At 46.4% G+C, this 15,537-nt stretch overlaps 1 protein-coding gene across 1 annotated transcript; it reads right to left on the bottom strand.

The window, feature by feature from the left end:
* Positions 1-250: 250 nt before the first annotated feature.
* On the bottom strand, positions 251-5,114 carry LOC308481759 (uncharacterized protein). Its single transcript, XM_081014460.1, has 2 exons — positions 4,430-5,114; positions 251-1,037 (listed from the first exon to the last, which is right to left on the bottom strand). Exons 1-2 carry the CDS (start codon positions 5,097-5,099, stop codon positions 463-465), a joined length of 1,245 nt encoding a protein of 414 aa, XP_080870586.1. The 5' UTR covers positions 5,100-5,114; the 3' UTR covers positions 251-462.
* Positions 5,115-15,537: the final 10,423 nt, after the last annotated feature.

Here is a 15,537-nt window from a genome sequence, read left to right as displayed (position 1 = left end):
CGTGCTGAGGTCCCCCAAAACACCCTTATCCCAAATAACTCACACTTCACACATAATTTTTGTTTAAGGTTTTTGGCATAATTTTTGGCCACAACTTTATTATCATACAAAATTGTGAGTGGTTGCTTAGGCATTGGTTAAGACTAGCTGTCCCCCCGCCATGGGGACAGCACTGACTTCCGGATTCCAGCGAAAGCCAGTGTGGAGGAACAAGATCAGGGGATAACTGGAGCTGCGACACAGACCCTCAGCTTCTCCCCACATGCTCCTAGGGGCTTACACGGCCCAAACCCGATTCCAGGGGTTTGGACGAAAGGATGGTAAGCCCCTGAATTCCTTTAACGGAATTCCCGTGCAGCAGCATCACCTGAGGGGCAGGCACAGCCAATCCATACCCCTCCACCAACCAATTTAAACCAATGCCTAACCGCCACCTGAGCCCTTACGCTCACCGCCAACCACTCACAAACCTAAACACACTCTCAACTTAGCCACCACTGACCTCAACCATACATCATTCCCAACGGAGGTAAGATGAACCCCATCAAACCTGTAGCAATCAGTGGCTTTAACATTAATATCTGGGTGGGGAATCACAAGCCCACCCAGATCAGACACCAGCTTGCTCGCAGCTGAATTAATACGCTTTCGCACCCTTTCAGTGGCCGCAGGGCAGGGACTACCCCTCCAGATGCAACGCTGAAGCAACTGTGACCAAATTAGCTTAGTAGCGGGCACCAAGGCCGCCAGGTCCCTCAAATCCTGCAAAATAACAGCACGTAAAACATAACAGGAAAAAGAAACCATATCATTTTCCCCAAGCTGCACCACAATCGCCGTAGGGGGGCCCTCCAGAAGAACACGCCTCTGCATTAGCGGTAAGAACTCCTTCCACCGCATCCCCCTTCTGGAGATCCAGGACACTCGCACGTGCTGCGGAAGGCCGAGGCCAACTCCCAGTTCAGATTGCCGAGCTCTGCAAGCAGCCCAATGCACAATACTGTGCCCCACTATCCAAACCCGGACAGTGGGTAGACCTAGGGTAAAACAAAAGATGTGAGTACACGAGATCAACATCATTTCCGCACATAACCCTTATATGCGTCCGACTTCCAGCGACCCAGGTCTTTAATCCTCCTTGCCGACAAGCCCCAATGGGCGGCTGTTGTTGCAGCCCCAATCCTGAAGGAATGCGGAGCAAACTCAGAGGCTGCATGGCCACAAGCAGCAACGACCTTGCGCAAAACACCAGTGAATTGATGGCGTGCCAATGGACGCCCATCTTCATGAATGAACAGGGCCCCTCCCCCAGGAGGCCGCAACGCCATATATTTCTGGAGATCCTTGACTGGGCAAGGGCCCCCTAGCCCAGTTGCTGGGAGCCGAATAACTGCCCCTCTACCCAGTTGATCAGTTTTGGAACTCCTGACAAGGATCTGCAATTCTGACTGAGACAAGCTCACGTCCTGCAGCAACAAACCTCTCGAACCTCCATCCTGCTTAGGTTCACACACCACCTCCCCAACCCTCAGGGCTCCAAAAAAGGCTAACGAATAGGCTGCGGAAAATAACCGCGCCTCAAACCTGGACCAACAGATGCCCTTTAGTTTACTTCGCATCCTGGTCAACAATCCAAACGTTATAGGCCTCCTTGTAGCTGGTCTGGAGGGGCAAAGCCTCCCCCACCCCTCCAAAGCCTTGCGCACCACGAACTTCCCACATGGATCATTATTAAAATAAACTTTGCTAAAGAAGGAAATTGCAGCCGCATGCAATCTCAGCGTCCTGGCTGCCCTCCGCATCTGAAATAGATGCGCCAAATATTGGAGCACCTGTGCAGTAGAATGAGGTGTGCATGTTCCCCCTACCACGGATTGCCCAGTGAAATGCAAAAAATCGGTCCAAGCCTTCTTATAGGACCTCAATGTGGAGGGGGCAATAGATGCAGCTACTCCCTGTAAAACTAAGTGCTGCCAAGGTTCCAGAGATGATCCGGGAAAAATTCCGGACGGTCTCGAGCCACTGGCGCCAGGGACCTGAACCGCTGCATCTGAAAACGGGACAGAGCATCAGCAATCTCGTTAGACACTCCAGGAACAAAACGAGCAGAAAATACAATGTTAAAACGTAAGCAATGCAAAACAAAGACCCTCAGCAGGGCTGATACCCTAGGTGATCGTGAAGACTGCTTGGCTAGCACGTTCACCACCGCCAGGTTATCTGTCCAAAAACATACACGACGGTCCCTGAAATGCTCGACCCATAAATGGACTGCCACTACAATGGGAAAAAACTCAAGAAAAGTTAAGTCCCGAGTTATAGCTTCCCCACGCCAAGCTGAAGGCCAACGCTCGGCACACCACCTGCCATCCCAATACAAACCAAAACCCAACGACCACGCAGCATCAGAGTGCACCTGAAAATCGGTATAAAGGTTCAAGGTGTCCTGCCAAAGAGACACCCCATTGAATTCCTCCAGGAATTCCAACCAAATACGAAGGTCCGCACGCACCTGAGCTGACAGGCGCACCCTATGCCTCGGGGACCTCAAACCTGACATAAGCCTGGCCAAGCGGGAACAGAAAGGTCGCCCTGGGGCGATCACCCTGCAAGCAAAGTTTAGGTGGCCCAGCAAGGACTGCAGCTGCCGCAGAGTAACTTTTTTCATGGGAATGAGTTCAGCGATGACGCCCTTCAGCGTGAGTATCTTATCCGCCGGCAAACTGGAAGTTTGCGCCACCGTATCCAACGAAATACCCAGGTAAGTCAGCTGCGTAGAAGGACCTTCAGTTTTCTCCACAGCTAACGGCACGCCCAGTTCCTCGGTTAAGGCAGCAAAGGCCTGCAGCAACACCACGCAATTCCCCGTATCGCTAGCTGAGGCCAATAAAAAATCATCCAAACAATGAGTGACTCCGCCCAAACCAGTTCTTTTGCGCAGAGCCCAGTCCAGAAATGAACTAAAACACTCGAAGGCCGCACAGGCTACCGAGCAGCCCATGGGCATGGCCTTATCAAAGTAAAATTCCCCGTCGAACTGAAATCCCAGCAACCAGAAGTCATCAGGATGAATTGGAAGCAGCCGAAATGCAGACTCAATGTCACATTTGGCTAGCAGGGCACCCTGTCCAAATTTTCTTATCATTTTGATCGCTTGATCAAGCGAGGCATACTTCACCGAACAAAGCTCCGGGGGAATAACATCATTTACTGATGTGCCCCTAGGGTGTGAAAGGTTGTGTATCAGGCGAAATTCCCCCGGAGCTTTTTTAGGAACCATACCTAATGGTGAAATATGCAGATTAGGAAAGGGTGGAACGGCAAAAGGGCCTGCCATACGGCGTAGAGCCAGTTCTTTCCCAATTTTCTTACGCGCCACGTCAGGCATATCCTTCACAGACTTCTGGTTTGAAGGGTTTCTAGCTACAGGATTTGCCGCCACTGGGATTCGAAAACCCAGGGAAAAACCGTCACGCAAATAAGATGCTGCCTCCTGAAGAGGGTATAACTGTAACAATGACAACAACGGCTGTAGCCTAACCGGGGTATGAGCTAAGGAGGAAAGTACACTATTTTCCTGCACCGGCGGCTGCAGCCTGGGGCGCGGCTTTCGGGGGCTGCTGTGAGCCCCACCCCTTCCGAAAGGGCCGTCGAACCCCTGCACAGGCAGAAGCTGGATGGTTCCCTGAACACTTCTCACAACTATGAGAATATCTGCAGAATTGGCGCTGACAGGTTCCTTTGTTAAAATCCCAACAAAAGAACTTGCGACCCGTCTTAGCTGGCACAATCCTAGTTTTTTGCGATTCAGGGATCTTATTGTCAATACGTGGAGCCACATAAGTGGTCCATACATCTAAATCCTTCCGGTCCCAGCGGGCAGTGGGGATCTTGGCAGCCCTGCGTCTGAAATTCTCATCATAAGAAATCGCAGCAGACGCTCCAGCCATCGTAAATGCTGAGCGAACTATGGACAAATAAACCCATAAATGCATGGACCTCCGTGGGTAGGCCGCTGCCACCACTCCAGCGAACACCTGGAAACTATCCAGCCATCGCTCGAAGGTCCTTTCAACCTTTGGCAAAACCACCCTCTTTTTCGTGGCTGCCAAACCTCTATCCTGGGAGTCCTGACACTCCTGAGGGGGTGCCAAGCTAAATATATCAATGTAACGGCCATCCAGAATCCTAGATCGCAGCTTTGTAGTCAAGTGGGCACCTGGTATAATATCCCTAGCTGAGTTGGTGGAAACTTTCACATCAGGCATGAGGACCCCTTCCAGACAGTCCTGCACCGCCCCATACTTTGCCCTGTGAGAGTTTGCCCTCCGCTCCCAAGCCCATTTTGGAAGTCCCGATGTCTCCCCAAAGCCCCAGTATAGCGAAAGCGAAGCTTCCTCATCACTACTGGAGGTTTGAGACGAAGTACCTGCGGAAGAGGATGAGGTGTCTCTCCGTCTCCTCTTAGCACGCTTCTTGGAACTCTTTTTCCGGCGACGGAGCCCACCAGAAGACGACTTTGGAGGGAGAGGAAGGCTGTCCTCCACCGAAGACTCAGGTGCGTCGCCTTGCAGCACAACGCCTGGAACTGACTGAGAAGAGACTACAGGTGAATGACCAGGAACAGACCTCACCACTGATGAGGACTGTACAACTGAACCCCGTGCCGCCCGAATCCGGGCGGATGACCTCCGCCTGGTCGGACCCCTGGGGCCGCCCCGTACCCTTGGCGCTGCAGCCTGGGAGACAGGTGAGACCGACGACTGGGACAATTGATTAGTACGCGAAAGACCCCCAGCTAACAAATCCTCCCCCTCATCTTCAGCCGAAGATGACACCGAAGGAGGTGCGTCAACAGGCGGAGCTGGACTAGCAGAAGAAGTCGTCGGAGTCGAGCAGCGTTGAATCAAACCATCCATTTCAGCCTCAACACGTGCTAACACCACTGGGTCACTGGCCAAGCCAGTGACCATGGACTGAAGGCGTCTCAAAGATCGCTGTGGCACTGGAGAACGCAAAGCTTGGGACGGGCCTTTTATGGGCCGCTTCGCTGAGGAAGCGAGATCAAGCCTCCGTGACACCTTCTTCTTTGGAGCCATACCTGCTACTAGTAAAAAAGACAAATAATAGAATTAATGCAAGGCTACACCAGTGCTCTTTGTTATAATGAATAGTCAATCAGCCAGAAAACAATCAATCCCGATAGGTGCAACTATATGGCTCACCAGCAGGTGGCGCAGCCAGTAATCAAGGCCAATGGTATAGCTGCGTTTCAATAAACGGCCACTAGAGGCCAGCACGCAATGAGGAGGCAGTAGAAAATGGCGCTCCCGCCAAAATTCCCCAAAATGGAGGCCTCCCAACTGACTTCAGGCAGAAGGCCTCCCCCAATGCCCAAAGCAGGCCGCAAGCAGGCCTCCAACCACCAAAGCCGCTGTGCGCGCTAAGCGCCACCGGCTAAAGCTGGAACGTCCGAGGTGGGCCCCCCCGCAGCCTAAAACGGCCCAACTCCGCAGGCCGCAGGCGCCGAAGCAAAAGCAGCTACCGCTCGGAGCCGGGTGGGGGGGGTGCCCAAATAGGCCCCGAGCCCAAAGCACGTCCCACGGCCTCCCCCAGCTCCCCCAGGCACTCCCCGCTATACCCGGGCCAAGAGGGGAAAGGCTTGACTAAGCCTCCCCAAGCCCGGCCCGAACAGGGCCGAATAAGCAAGCGCCGAGCGCCGCGTGCGAATCGGCGGCTCCAACGGCGCCTGCGTGCCAGCCGGCCCGCCCCGGCTAGTAAGAGCGCGCCGAAGCGCGCGAAAAGGGGGCCGCCGCCGTGAGAGGCCAGGGGAGGACTACGGTAAGCACCCGCTTTTTTCTCTAGTAACCCTACGAAGTGGGGGGGGGGAATGGTAAAGCTCCGAGGGCCCGAAGGTCAACCAGCCCCGTCCCCGGCGCCTCGGCTACGAACCGGGCCGAAAGGCCTAGGGTCCGCCCCCCCCTCCCGGCCACCCCCAGCAGCCCCACGGGACCAAAAGCCCACGAGGAAAGTTGGGGGGGGAAGGCTAGTAAAATGGAAACAAGAGTCAGAACAAAAACAAATAAAAATTGAAAACTAAAGACAAAGAACCTGGAAAATAAATTAAAGAAGGGGGGGGGTAGACTTTGGGGAGATAAACACAAAAGGCCAAGATCAAATAAATAAATAAAATAAAATAGGAGAAAATGAGGAATGAGATATAGATTTATACAACCGGTCTTTAGCTGTGTTCGATCCGATGCCCACAGCGAAAGAGAAAGCAACTCTCTGTGGGCCTTCCTTAAATATCCTCTGATCTCCACCCCCAAAGTGGCAACATACAAATTGCCCCAGCAACACCATCACCAATCCTTGCCAGGCCCTTTCCTTCAATTTTGCCTGGCAACTACAGGGTGCTTTGCCTGGCCCCAGCCGCAACACGTGCTCTCCTTTAATGAGAACACGCTTTGTAATATGCACAGGAAAGCTCATACCAAGAACAAACTTAGTTGGTCTCTAAGGTGCTACTGGACAATTTTTTAAATATATATTAAAACAGACACTTATACTTCTTTTGGATGTCCTCAATGATTTATTTCTACATACACTTAGAGATGTTCCATATGTTGATGCCAATGGTCTCCAAATTATTTAGCTCACCAGAGCTGATGAAAGTTTCATGCTGGATATTTTCACATGCCTTTGTTGACTTGTCTAAACACCGTATTGCTTTATGGTCACAAAACATTCAGCTCTAACATATTGATCCAGGCTATAGAACCAGTTCTTCCAGGCCAGCACTACCATTAAGCAATGTGAGTCTGCCACCTCAGACAGCTGATTTGGGGTGTCTTGAAACGACAATAAATTGTTAGTTATTAAATGTATTATTGCTGTATTTTTACTGACAGGCAACAGGAGAGATGCTATTGAGATTTTCTGCCTCAGGTGCCCAAGTAATTTAGCTGGCCTTGGATAATATGTAGCTTCCTTGACCTGGGGCCCTGGAGGGGGCCATTTGCTGCTCCACCTCAGGCAGCAAAGTATTCTGAGCTGGTCCCACAGCTCTTCTACACTTTGCATTGCTTTGTTAGCTGTGCAAGATGCAGTATTCAATATAATTCACTCTGAGGAATAATCTATAATTTAAGAATGCATAAGAATTCTGATTTTCATTTGCCAAATTATACAATTTTGAAATGCTACATAATGCATAAATAGCTTCAGCAAACAAATCCATTTAGCCATTCCCACTGTATAATTATGTTGACATTTCATTAATTTTGAGATTGCAATAGGTTTCTAATCACATCTTTTTATATCTGGAGAGGACTATTTGTTGATATTATATTTTAAATTGTATTTCTAATGGAAAACAGGCACAAATCCTTATTGCATGAATGGCAAATAGGAATATCTAGTAAAGACGGAGGATCTAGTTTAGAATATTCACCTTGTTTTCTTGTAATAAGCATTAATGAGAGAGACACAACTGAGAATCCCAGTGGCATCCAAGAACACATTTTCATCTGGCTACATCATTATGGAAATTTTGACCATCAGCTCTTAATTACAAGTTCCATATTTACATGATGGAAATTCATGATTTTTGCTAGACTGTTCATAGTTCTCCATTGCCCACATTGCTCTATAGAGGCTGTTGCAGTGTGTCTAAATAAACAGGAAAATAGACAGAATATTGTTAAAGTCCAAAGCTAACTTGGCACTTAGACTGCATATTTAACATGCAAGAAGACTTTTTCAGGGCAAAAGCAATTGTAGCTCAAGGCAGAAGTAGCAGCTGCCACTGTGTTCAGCTAAATTAAAACCTTTTTACAGCAGAGAAAAATCCCTGCTAGTCCTAAGAGCTGAAATATTGAAAATGTTCTTACTATGGTTGATGAATTAATAGCAGTTGTGACCTGCCTGCGGCTGCTCTGCCACAAGAATCACAGGACTGGATATCTCTTGCTACTTGCACTTTTCAACTCCTATAAGCTGGAGAAGGAAGCAATCAAATGTTTCTAAAGGTACATCATTTTATCAGAGCATTTTGCCTCCAATCTCACATTATTGCTATTATAGGTGCCTCGGTTAACACATCAGCATTTAGCAAAGAACCCAAATGCCCTTGTTGAGTCTTTTAGAACCTTTGAAGTCAAATCAGGGAAGAATGAAGACCGTTTCAAAGCACTTGCTGAAAATGAGCTTCTTGTATTTGTAACAATTAGGAAAAAATTACATATCCACTAGCTTGAAGTGAGGGCAGACAACCACACATCTCTAAGCTAACAGATAAGTTATCCAGTCGAAAGGCTTCTTCAAATGCTTTTTTCTCTCTCCCCATATTGTTAAGGACATCGCTAGGAATGAGTGTAAGGGGAAAGTGGTTGAAAACATGAGGTTTTTAAAAAATGTCCAGTCTAGCAAATGGAACCCCTGAAGCTGATATGCAAGTTCTACACCCCACTTTTACATTCAGATACGGCTGAGATTTGCTTCTTTGGTAATCCCCCCTCTGCCCAGTTTCTCTAATTACAAATTAAAATGTTTAACAGAACAATTCCATGCATGTGTTAATAGGATTGCATCTGTCAAATAATCTAGCCAAACGTTCGGATTTAGGAGCATAAACATCAGGCATGCTACACAAAGAACTCCAAAGTGGTATCAGCTTGGCAAAAGAAAGACAGATGGTGTAAATGCTAAGTAATGCTCATTTTGACCAAAATCTTACAGCTCTAAATTGGCCATGATTAATACCCAAGCAGAGTGTAGGAGTGTCAGATAAAGATAATAGTTTGACCTCTTTATCTATCTATCTATCTATCTATCTATCTATCTATCTATCATCTATCTATCTATCTATCTATCTATCTATCATCTATAGAATATTTTAGGTTGTTTCTCCTTGTTCTTAATGTTCATTTTTGTAACTCACTTTAAGTTTCACTATTTCTATACTAATAAATAGATAGCAGCAGAAATCTTACAGAAAACATTAAATCCATGTGCTGCAACTGTGAGGAAATGTATATTCCGTGTTGAATTACTATCCATAGGATGGAAAACTAAATGTCAAGTATAATTAAAATAAATCTATTTTAACATTAAAGGTTAAACTACATGGCTGCCACTGACCGCATGATTTCTACTATTGTTTACCTAAAGCAGATGTGTAATGTGATATGATGTCATCACACTGAACATGATGTCAGGGCAGAAGGTGGCGGTAGAATGAAAAATGCCCCACCACAGGTTAGTGCAGTGAAGAGGACCAGACCAGGTTCATTGTCATTGCAAGATGGTAGAAGGGCTGGCTTGGGATCCAGTGACCTCCTCTACGCCCCTAAGTCTGGGCAGCTTCCAGTCGCCCACCATTTGGGTAGGTGCTATGGGGTGCTTCTCATGGGCAGGGCTTGCCTGGTAGTGGCAGAGCTCCCTCCCTGGCTGTGGCTGGAAGAGCCAGGCAGGACTGGGCAGAGGGACACTGTCATTCTATCCAAGAGAGCAAACGGGACAAGATTCTGTGAATCTTCTTTTTGCTCATATATGGACGATTTTATGCTATATACAGATGTTATTGAAATAAAACACCTTTGCTAATGGCAGACAGAGCAAATATTGCTCCTCTTTTCCCTGTCCATCGTTTATTAAATTCTGAGACAAAACATTCCCAGTAAAGAATCTGATTGTTCTGTAACATCCTAATCAATATCCGTTGGTGCTATCATTTAGACATAGCCATTTGGAAATGAAAGAGCATCTTTTATTCAAGCTGCAATGTCCTATTTGCAGCAATAACAGAAATGTAGGAGACATTCTGTTTTGACTGATTTTAATGGCAGGATACTGTAGTCTGAATTGAAGCTAAACTTCTGTTCAGATTTCTTTAGAAATATCTAGACAGCTAAGTTAAAGTGCTAAAAAAAATAGTTATGGTAGGAAAAGCTAATAGGTTCCATAGTACTTCTTTTTTGAAAACATCACATCTTTCTATATGCTAGGCAACTTGTGAAAAATCAGGGTGGGGGGTGGGGACTCACAAATACTGCAGCAAACAGTTTAAAGCCATAAATGATTATAACTTTTCTAGGCACCAGCCTGAGCTTTGCAAATCACAGATCTCAGCACAGCTTCCCAAGCTTTGATTGTGTTGTTTGTGACCAACGTAGAGCTACCATGCAGGGATGCCATTTAGGGATGGGGGAACAGCGGCTGCCTTGTATCTCAGATCACATAGGATTATTGCTCAGGAGGAGATGGAGGAGGAATTCACTTCACATTTAAAGGCAAACGTACCTGATTCATACTTTCTGAAACAATATGCAAAGTGAACCACAGCTATCCTTTGTAGTTCTCTGAATTTAGCAAAGCATTTCTCTGGCTTTGCTATACAAATATATTAAAAAATGTGTACACTGGAGTAAAGTGTGCGTAGTAGTGTGAGTGTGAGAGAGAAAAATATGCAAAATGCATGATTTTGCAGACATGTGTATATTTGAGGAAATCTGCATGTAAAATGTTTATAGTAGGAGAAATTTGCATAAAAATGCTGACACATTTCCACGAGAACTTTAGGAAAAATACAAACTGATGTGGAAACATGGAGAATGGAGCTTAAGACGGGAAAAATGAGAAACAGAGAAACAGGTGTATTTCCTCACCCCTAATCTCCAGACAACGTGCTATGGGATTAAAATTGGCCACAACTTTATTAAGTTTCAGATGTAGGGAGACCTTGGCTCAGGCATTCGGCATTTATCCTTCCCAGTTCCTAGCCAGGGATCTGGGAGACTTCAGGGTTATCCAGAGTGCGTGGGGGTTGGGCTGGCTCTGGAGAACATATGTTCAAGCAGAGAGCCCCCCCCCCCCCCCGTTTCGCCGCCATTGGAGGGGAGAGCAATGACAACATCTCGGCATATGGCCAATGCCTCCCTCAAGACCCCTTTAAAGGAGAACCCTGGTATCACTGCCACAAGGGGGACGTAGATCACTGCTTCACCCCCCCCCCCCCCATTTAGGAAGATAGACTAAAGGATTCCGCCCAAGGCCTGAAACTGCCAAAGTTGTGACGTTTTGCAAAACCTGCCAATGCAGGAAAATTCCATTTCAGCCCTTCAACAGCGACCCTGACGTAGCAGCGCCTGCTTACCTGTGGAGAAGAGGTTAACCTGCAAAAGAAGACTTAACTGAGGGAGGGGAGGGTGGGAGAAGCTCTGGAGCCAACTGCTGCTTCGCAGGTAAGATTCACCTTCTGCTGTGTGGGCAGGACGGTCCCTGCCCTTACCTGGCCAATCCCCTGGCAACACCTCCTCAGGAGGGATTGGGCAATTGGCTGAGGTAGGCGGAGACCTCCAGGTATCCAGCCTGGGGAGGATGAAGCCAGTCCAAACTACCAGGAGTCACACTGGGATCGGGGGGGGGGCTGCGCACGACCACGCAAAAGGCACCATTTGATGTGGGGAGTGGTCATTGCAAGTCTATGTATGATTTCTCAGTACTATGTTCAAGTGAATTCAATGAGACTTAATCGCAGGTAAGTACATAAAGGAATGTAGCCTTGATCTTGAATCTATCCAAAGGCATGTATTTGAAAATTCCCCACCTCCTGTTTCCTGGTCCCATTTGGAAATCTCCTAGGTCAGGGATTAGCAACCTGTGACCCTCCATAAATTGTTGTACACTAAATCCCACCATCCCTGACCATTGGTCAGAATGACTGGGGCTCATGGGAGTTTGAATCCAACTGATGAAACTCTGGATAAATGTTACTGTTTCTGAGACTAGGCCCACAGAGGTATAAAACATCAAGATGATGAGTGCCTCCCATTTTAGAAACACTGACACCTGTTTTTTGTATTGTGGAGGGAGATGCAGGTAATCTTGGTTGCCTAGCTGAGAAACACCTGCAGAAACACCCTAAAGACCATCTTATTGGGATGGCAACAACCACTAAGCAGTTGTTGTGATTCTTTCTAGGACAGGTCCAATAGAGCTAAAAACATCAACTGACAGAATGCAGTGGGCCACCAATGGCACACCAAGCCCAGAGGGAGGGCCCTCTCTTTCTGAGGTCCAGTTTGATGGGCTGGGCTTTTTGTGCCTTTTATCTTTCTCAGAATAGAACTGTAGAGTGGGAAGCGACCACAAACGCCACCAATTCCCTGAAATGCAGGAATCTTTTGCCGAATGTGGGGCTTGAACCCACAACCCTGAGATCAAGTGTCTCCTGTTCTACCAAGTGATATATTCTGGTTGCCATCTTGGCTTTCCCTTAGCTTTTCCCACTATACAACAACTCACAAAATGTTTATTTATTATTATTATTTTCAATATTTTGATGGCAATGGGTATCATTTACTACCAAGCGGTTAATAAATTTCATAAGCTGCATTTCCTACATCGTAACGTTTTGCCATTGATAAATGAGTCAATTTGAACAAATTCCCAAGCACGTTTATATAGGATAAGAAAAAGAAAAGTAGCCCAACCATCCTACATTGCAAAGTACAGCTAATTTAGACAATTTTATTCTGCTAATAATGGCTTGAAGGGCATCCTAATGAGTTAGAGTTTCAGAGATCTCTTGATAAAAATGTAACTGCTTCAGCTTCCCACCATGCAGCAGCTAGCCAATGTTCTCCCAAAATTAAATGACATTAATTTAGGAATCAAAGTAGTGAGAGTTTGAATGATTCCACAATCTGACAGATTAGGAACTGACATTATTTTTTATCACTATTCTGACACCTATATTATTTTAATGAGACTCAATCCTTCAGCATTTTGTCTCCAATACTGAATGACACAGTGAGCTCAGCCTTCAAGTCAGAAAAAAGATCACCATTCTCAAATTGTAGGTCAATCTGTTTTATAAATCGCAATGTTAAAATTCCGGGGAAAGAGCTATATACATATCATAATGAAAATAAATATACATGTTCATTAAGCTGTTCCATAAAGAACTGGTATAACTCTTGTAATTTCAAGCAGTTTCTTTTAACCAGCAGCATGTCGGACAGTGCTTTAGATCTCTCTCTGCTATATACCATATTTTCCCGTGTATAGGACGATGCTTTTTGCTTTAAAAAAATAGGGAAAAATTGGGTGTCATCATACACACAGATCGTGAATGCAGAGGGGGGACGTGCGATTAATGGCAGCAGCAAGCAGGAGATTGGGTGGGTGATTGGTGGCTGCGGCAAGGCCTGCTGGCAATTGGCTGTGGCTTCAGCAATTGGGCAGGTGATTGGCGGCTGTGGCGAGGCAGGCAGGCGATTGGTGGCTGCGGCAAGTGAGCGGGTGGGCTGTTGGTGGCAGCGAGTGGGCAGATAATTGGCTGCGGCGAGGTGTGCCATCGGCAATGGCAGGCAGGCAGGTGAGTGAGTGATTGGTGGAAGTGACCTCCCCCCCAAAGCTAAACAACTTAATTTCTTAATTTTGGGTTAAGAAAATAGCAGCCGTCTTATACATGGAAAAATATGGTAATAAGGTATTATGACTGCCATCACATGGAAGTAGCAGGTGTCAAATGACATCTCACAAGAGCTCTGTGAGATCTTACTAGAGTTCTGTGAGATTTTGTGAAATCTCTCTGGAAGTTGCCGCTGCACAACTCCAGTAAGTGAGGCTTTGGCAGCAAAGAGGGCACCTTTCCATTTTGCCTCAGGTGGCAAAACAGGGTGGGCCATCCTTGTTGCCCTGACCACTACTGGATAGGTCTATGTGGTATTATAAGGAAGGAATGAGAAAATAACTGAGTTTCCAACATGCCTTCTGCTTATTCAGAAATTTCATACCTTTCTGTGGGAACTGATGTCATTAGGAGAAACCAGAGTTCATTTCAGGATTGTATGTCATTGCTGTGTGTGTTTATGACTGGGGGGGGGGGGCAGTGTACACACTTCTATGTACTCTGCATCCAATGTGCACCCACTACTGGTTCAGGAAGTGGTGTACACACCATATCAACCACAATCCTTTTTTTCTCTTGCATTTCTCCTGTTGTTTCTTATAAAAATACTGTGCTCTGATGCATTCTGCCCCAAACCAGATTCAACCTGAATTGAGAAAAAGAGCAGCCTAGTTGTGTTTTAAGTGGGTAATGTGTTCATATCCACTACAGAATGTAGTGAGGAGGAATGAGGAGTGATCAGAGCTGAATTTAGAATAAAGCAATTAAAACACACCTTTCTGGAAAGTTTCATGGGCTTTCTTTTGAGACAAATATTTTATCTGCAAATGCTTGCTGAGCTTTCTCCCCACCCTTCCAATAATAAATAAATTATTCATTGCATTGCATTATTGGAAAATTCAATGGTTCATTGAGATATTGTGAGAACTGTGGAAATCCAATTTCATTATAAAAGTGTGAAAGAAGGTTCTCATTGCAAAATGTATTAATGCTTTTAAACATTGTCATTGCGATGTGGGCCTCTGTGCAAGATTCCACACAATTAGTCTGCTATTGGTATTACAGTTTCCAACAAAGCAAACTTCAACAAAATGCAACGTTTCCTCTTGCGCAGTTTGCTGGCTGATTTCAAAGTCTCCATATAAGAAGTATCTCATGCTTATTCAGTGCTTTCTCATATAGCAACTAGCTAAGAACTTTGACTTAATGAAGCATACTAAGCATGAGCTGAAGGAGACATCCATTTTATATGAATTCATTCACAGAATTTGGCAGTTCTGATGCAGGTGGCGCTGTGGTGTAAACCACTGAGCCTTGAGCTTGCCGATCGGAAGGTCGGCGGTTCAAATCCCTGTGACGGGGTGAGCTTCCGTTGCTCAGTCCCAGCTCCTGCCAACCTAGCAGTTCGAAAGCACATCAAAGTGCAAGTAGGTACCGCTCCAGCGGGAAAGTAAACAGCGTTTCCGTGCACTGCTCTGGTTTCACCAGAAGCGGCTTAGTCATGCTGGCCACATGACCTGGAAAAACTGTCTGCGGACAAACATCAGCTCCCTAGGCCAGTAAAGCGAGATGAGTGCTGCAACCCCAGAGTCGTTCGTGACTGGACTTAACTGTCAGGGGTCCTTTACCTTTACCTTTACCTTTAACCACTTCTTGTATCAGATGCCCACTTATGACCAGGTCACTTGTGCATTGGGTTGTTGTTGTTTTTAATAAAAAAGCATAATATGTGGGAGTTCTTCATATCTTTAGCAAAACTGGTAATAAAAAAGATCTCGCTTCTGGTAACTGCCATGCATTATACGTAGGGCTGCCTCTGAAGACAGTTAGGAAACTTCAGCTAGTGCAGAATTCAGCAGCCAAGTTGCTCACTGGGGCAAGCCGCTTTGAGCATATTACACGATCCTGGTCCAACTGCACTGGTGACCAATTAGTTTCTGGGCCCAATTCAAAGTGCTGCTTTTGACCTATATAGTTTTAAATGGCTTAGGACCACAATACCCCTTCTTTCCATATGACCCTACCTGGACCCTGTGATCATCCTTTGAGGCCCTTCTTTGTGTATCTCCTGAGAGGTCCAGAGGGTGGCAACTTGAGAATGGGCCTTTTCTCCAGTGGTT

Source organism: Podarcis pityusensis (genome assembly GCF_964106645.2).
Source record: "Podarcis pityusensis genome assembly, chromosome: 7".
Classification (NCBI taxonomy): Eukaryota; Metazoa; Chordata; class Lepidosauria; order Squamata; family Lacertidae; genus Podarcis; species Podarcis pityusensis.
This window is presented reverse-complemented; position numbering and strand designations above follow the sequence as displayed.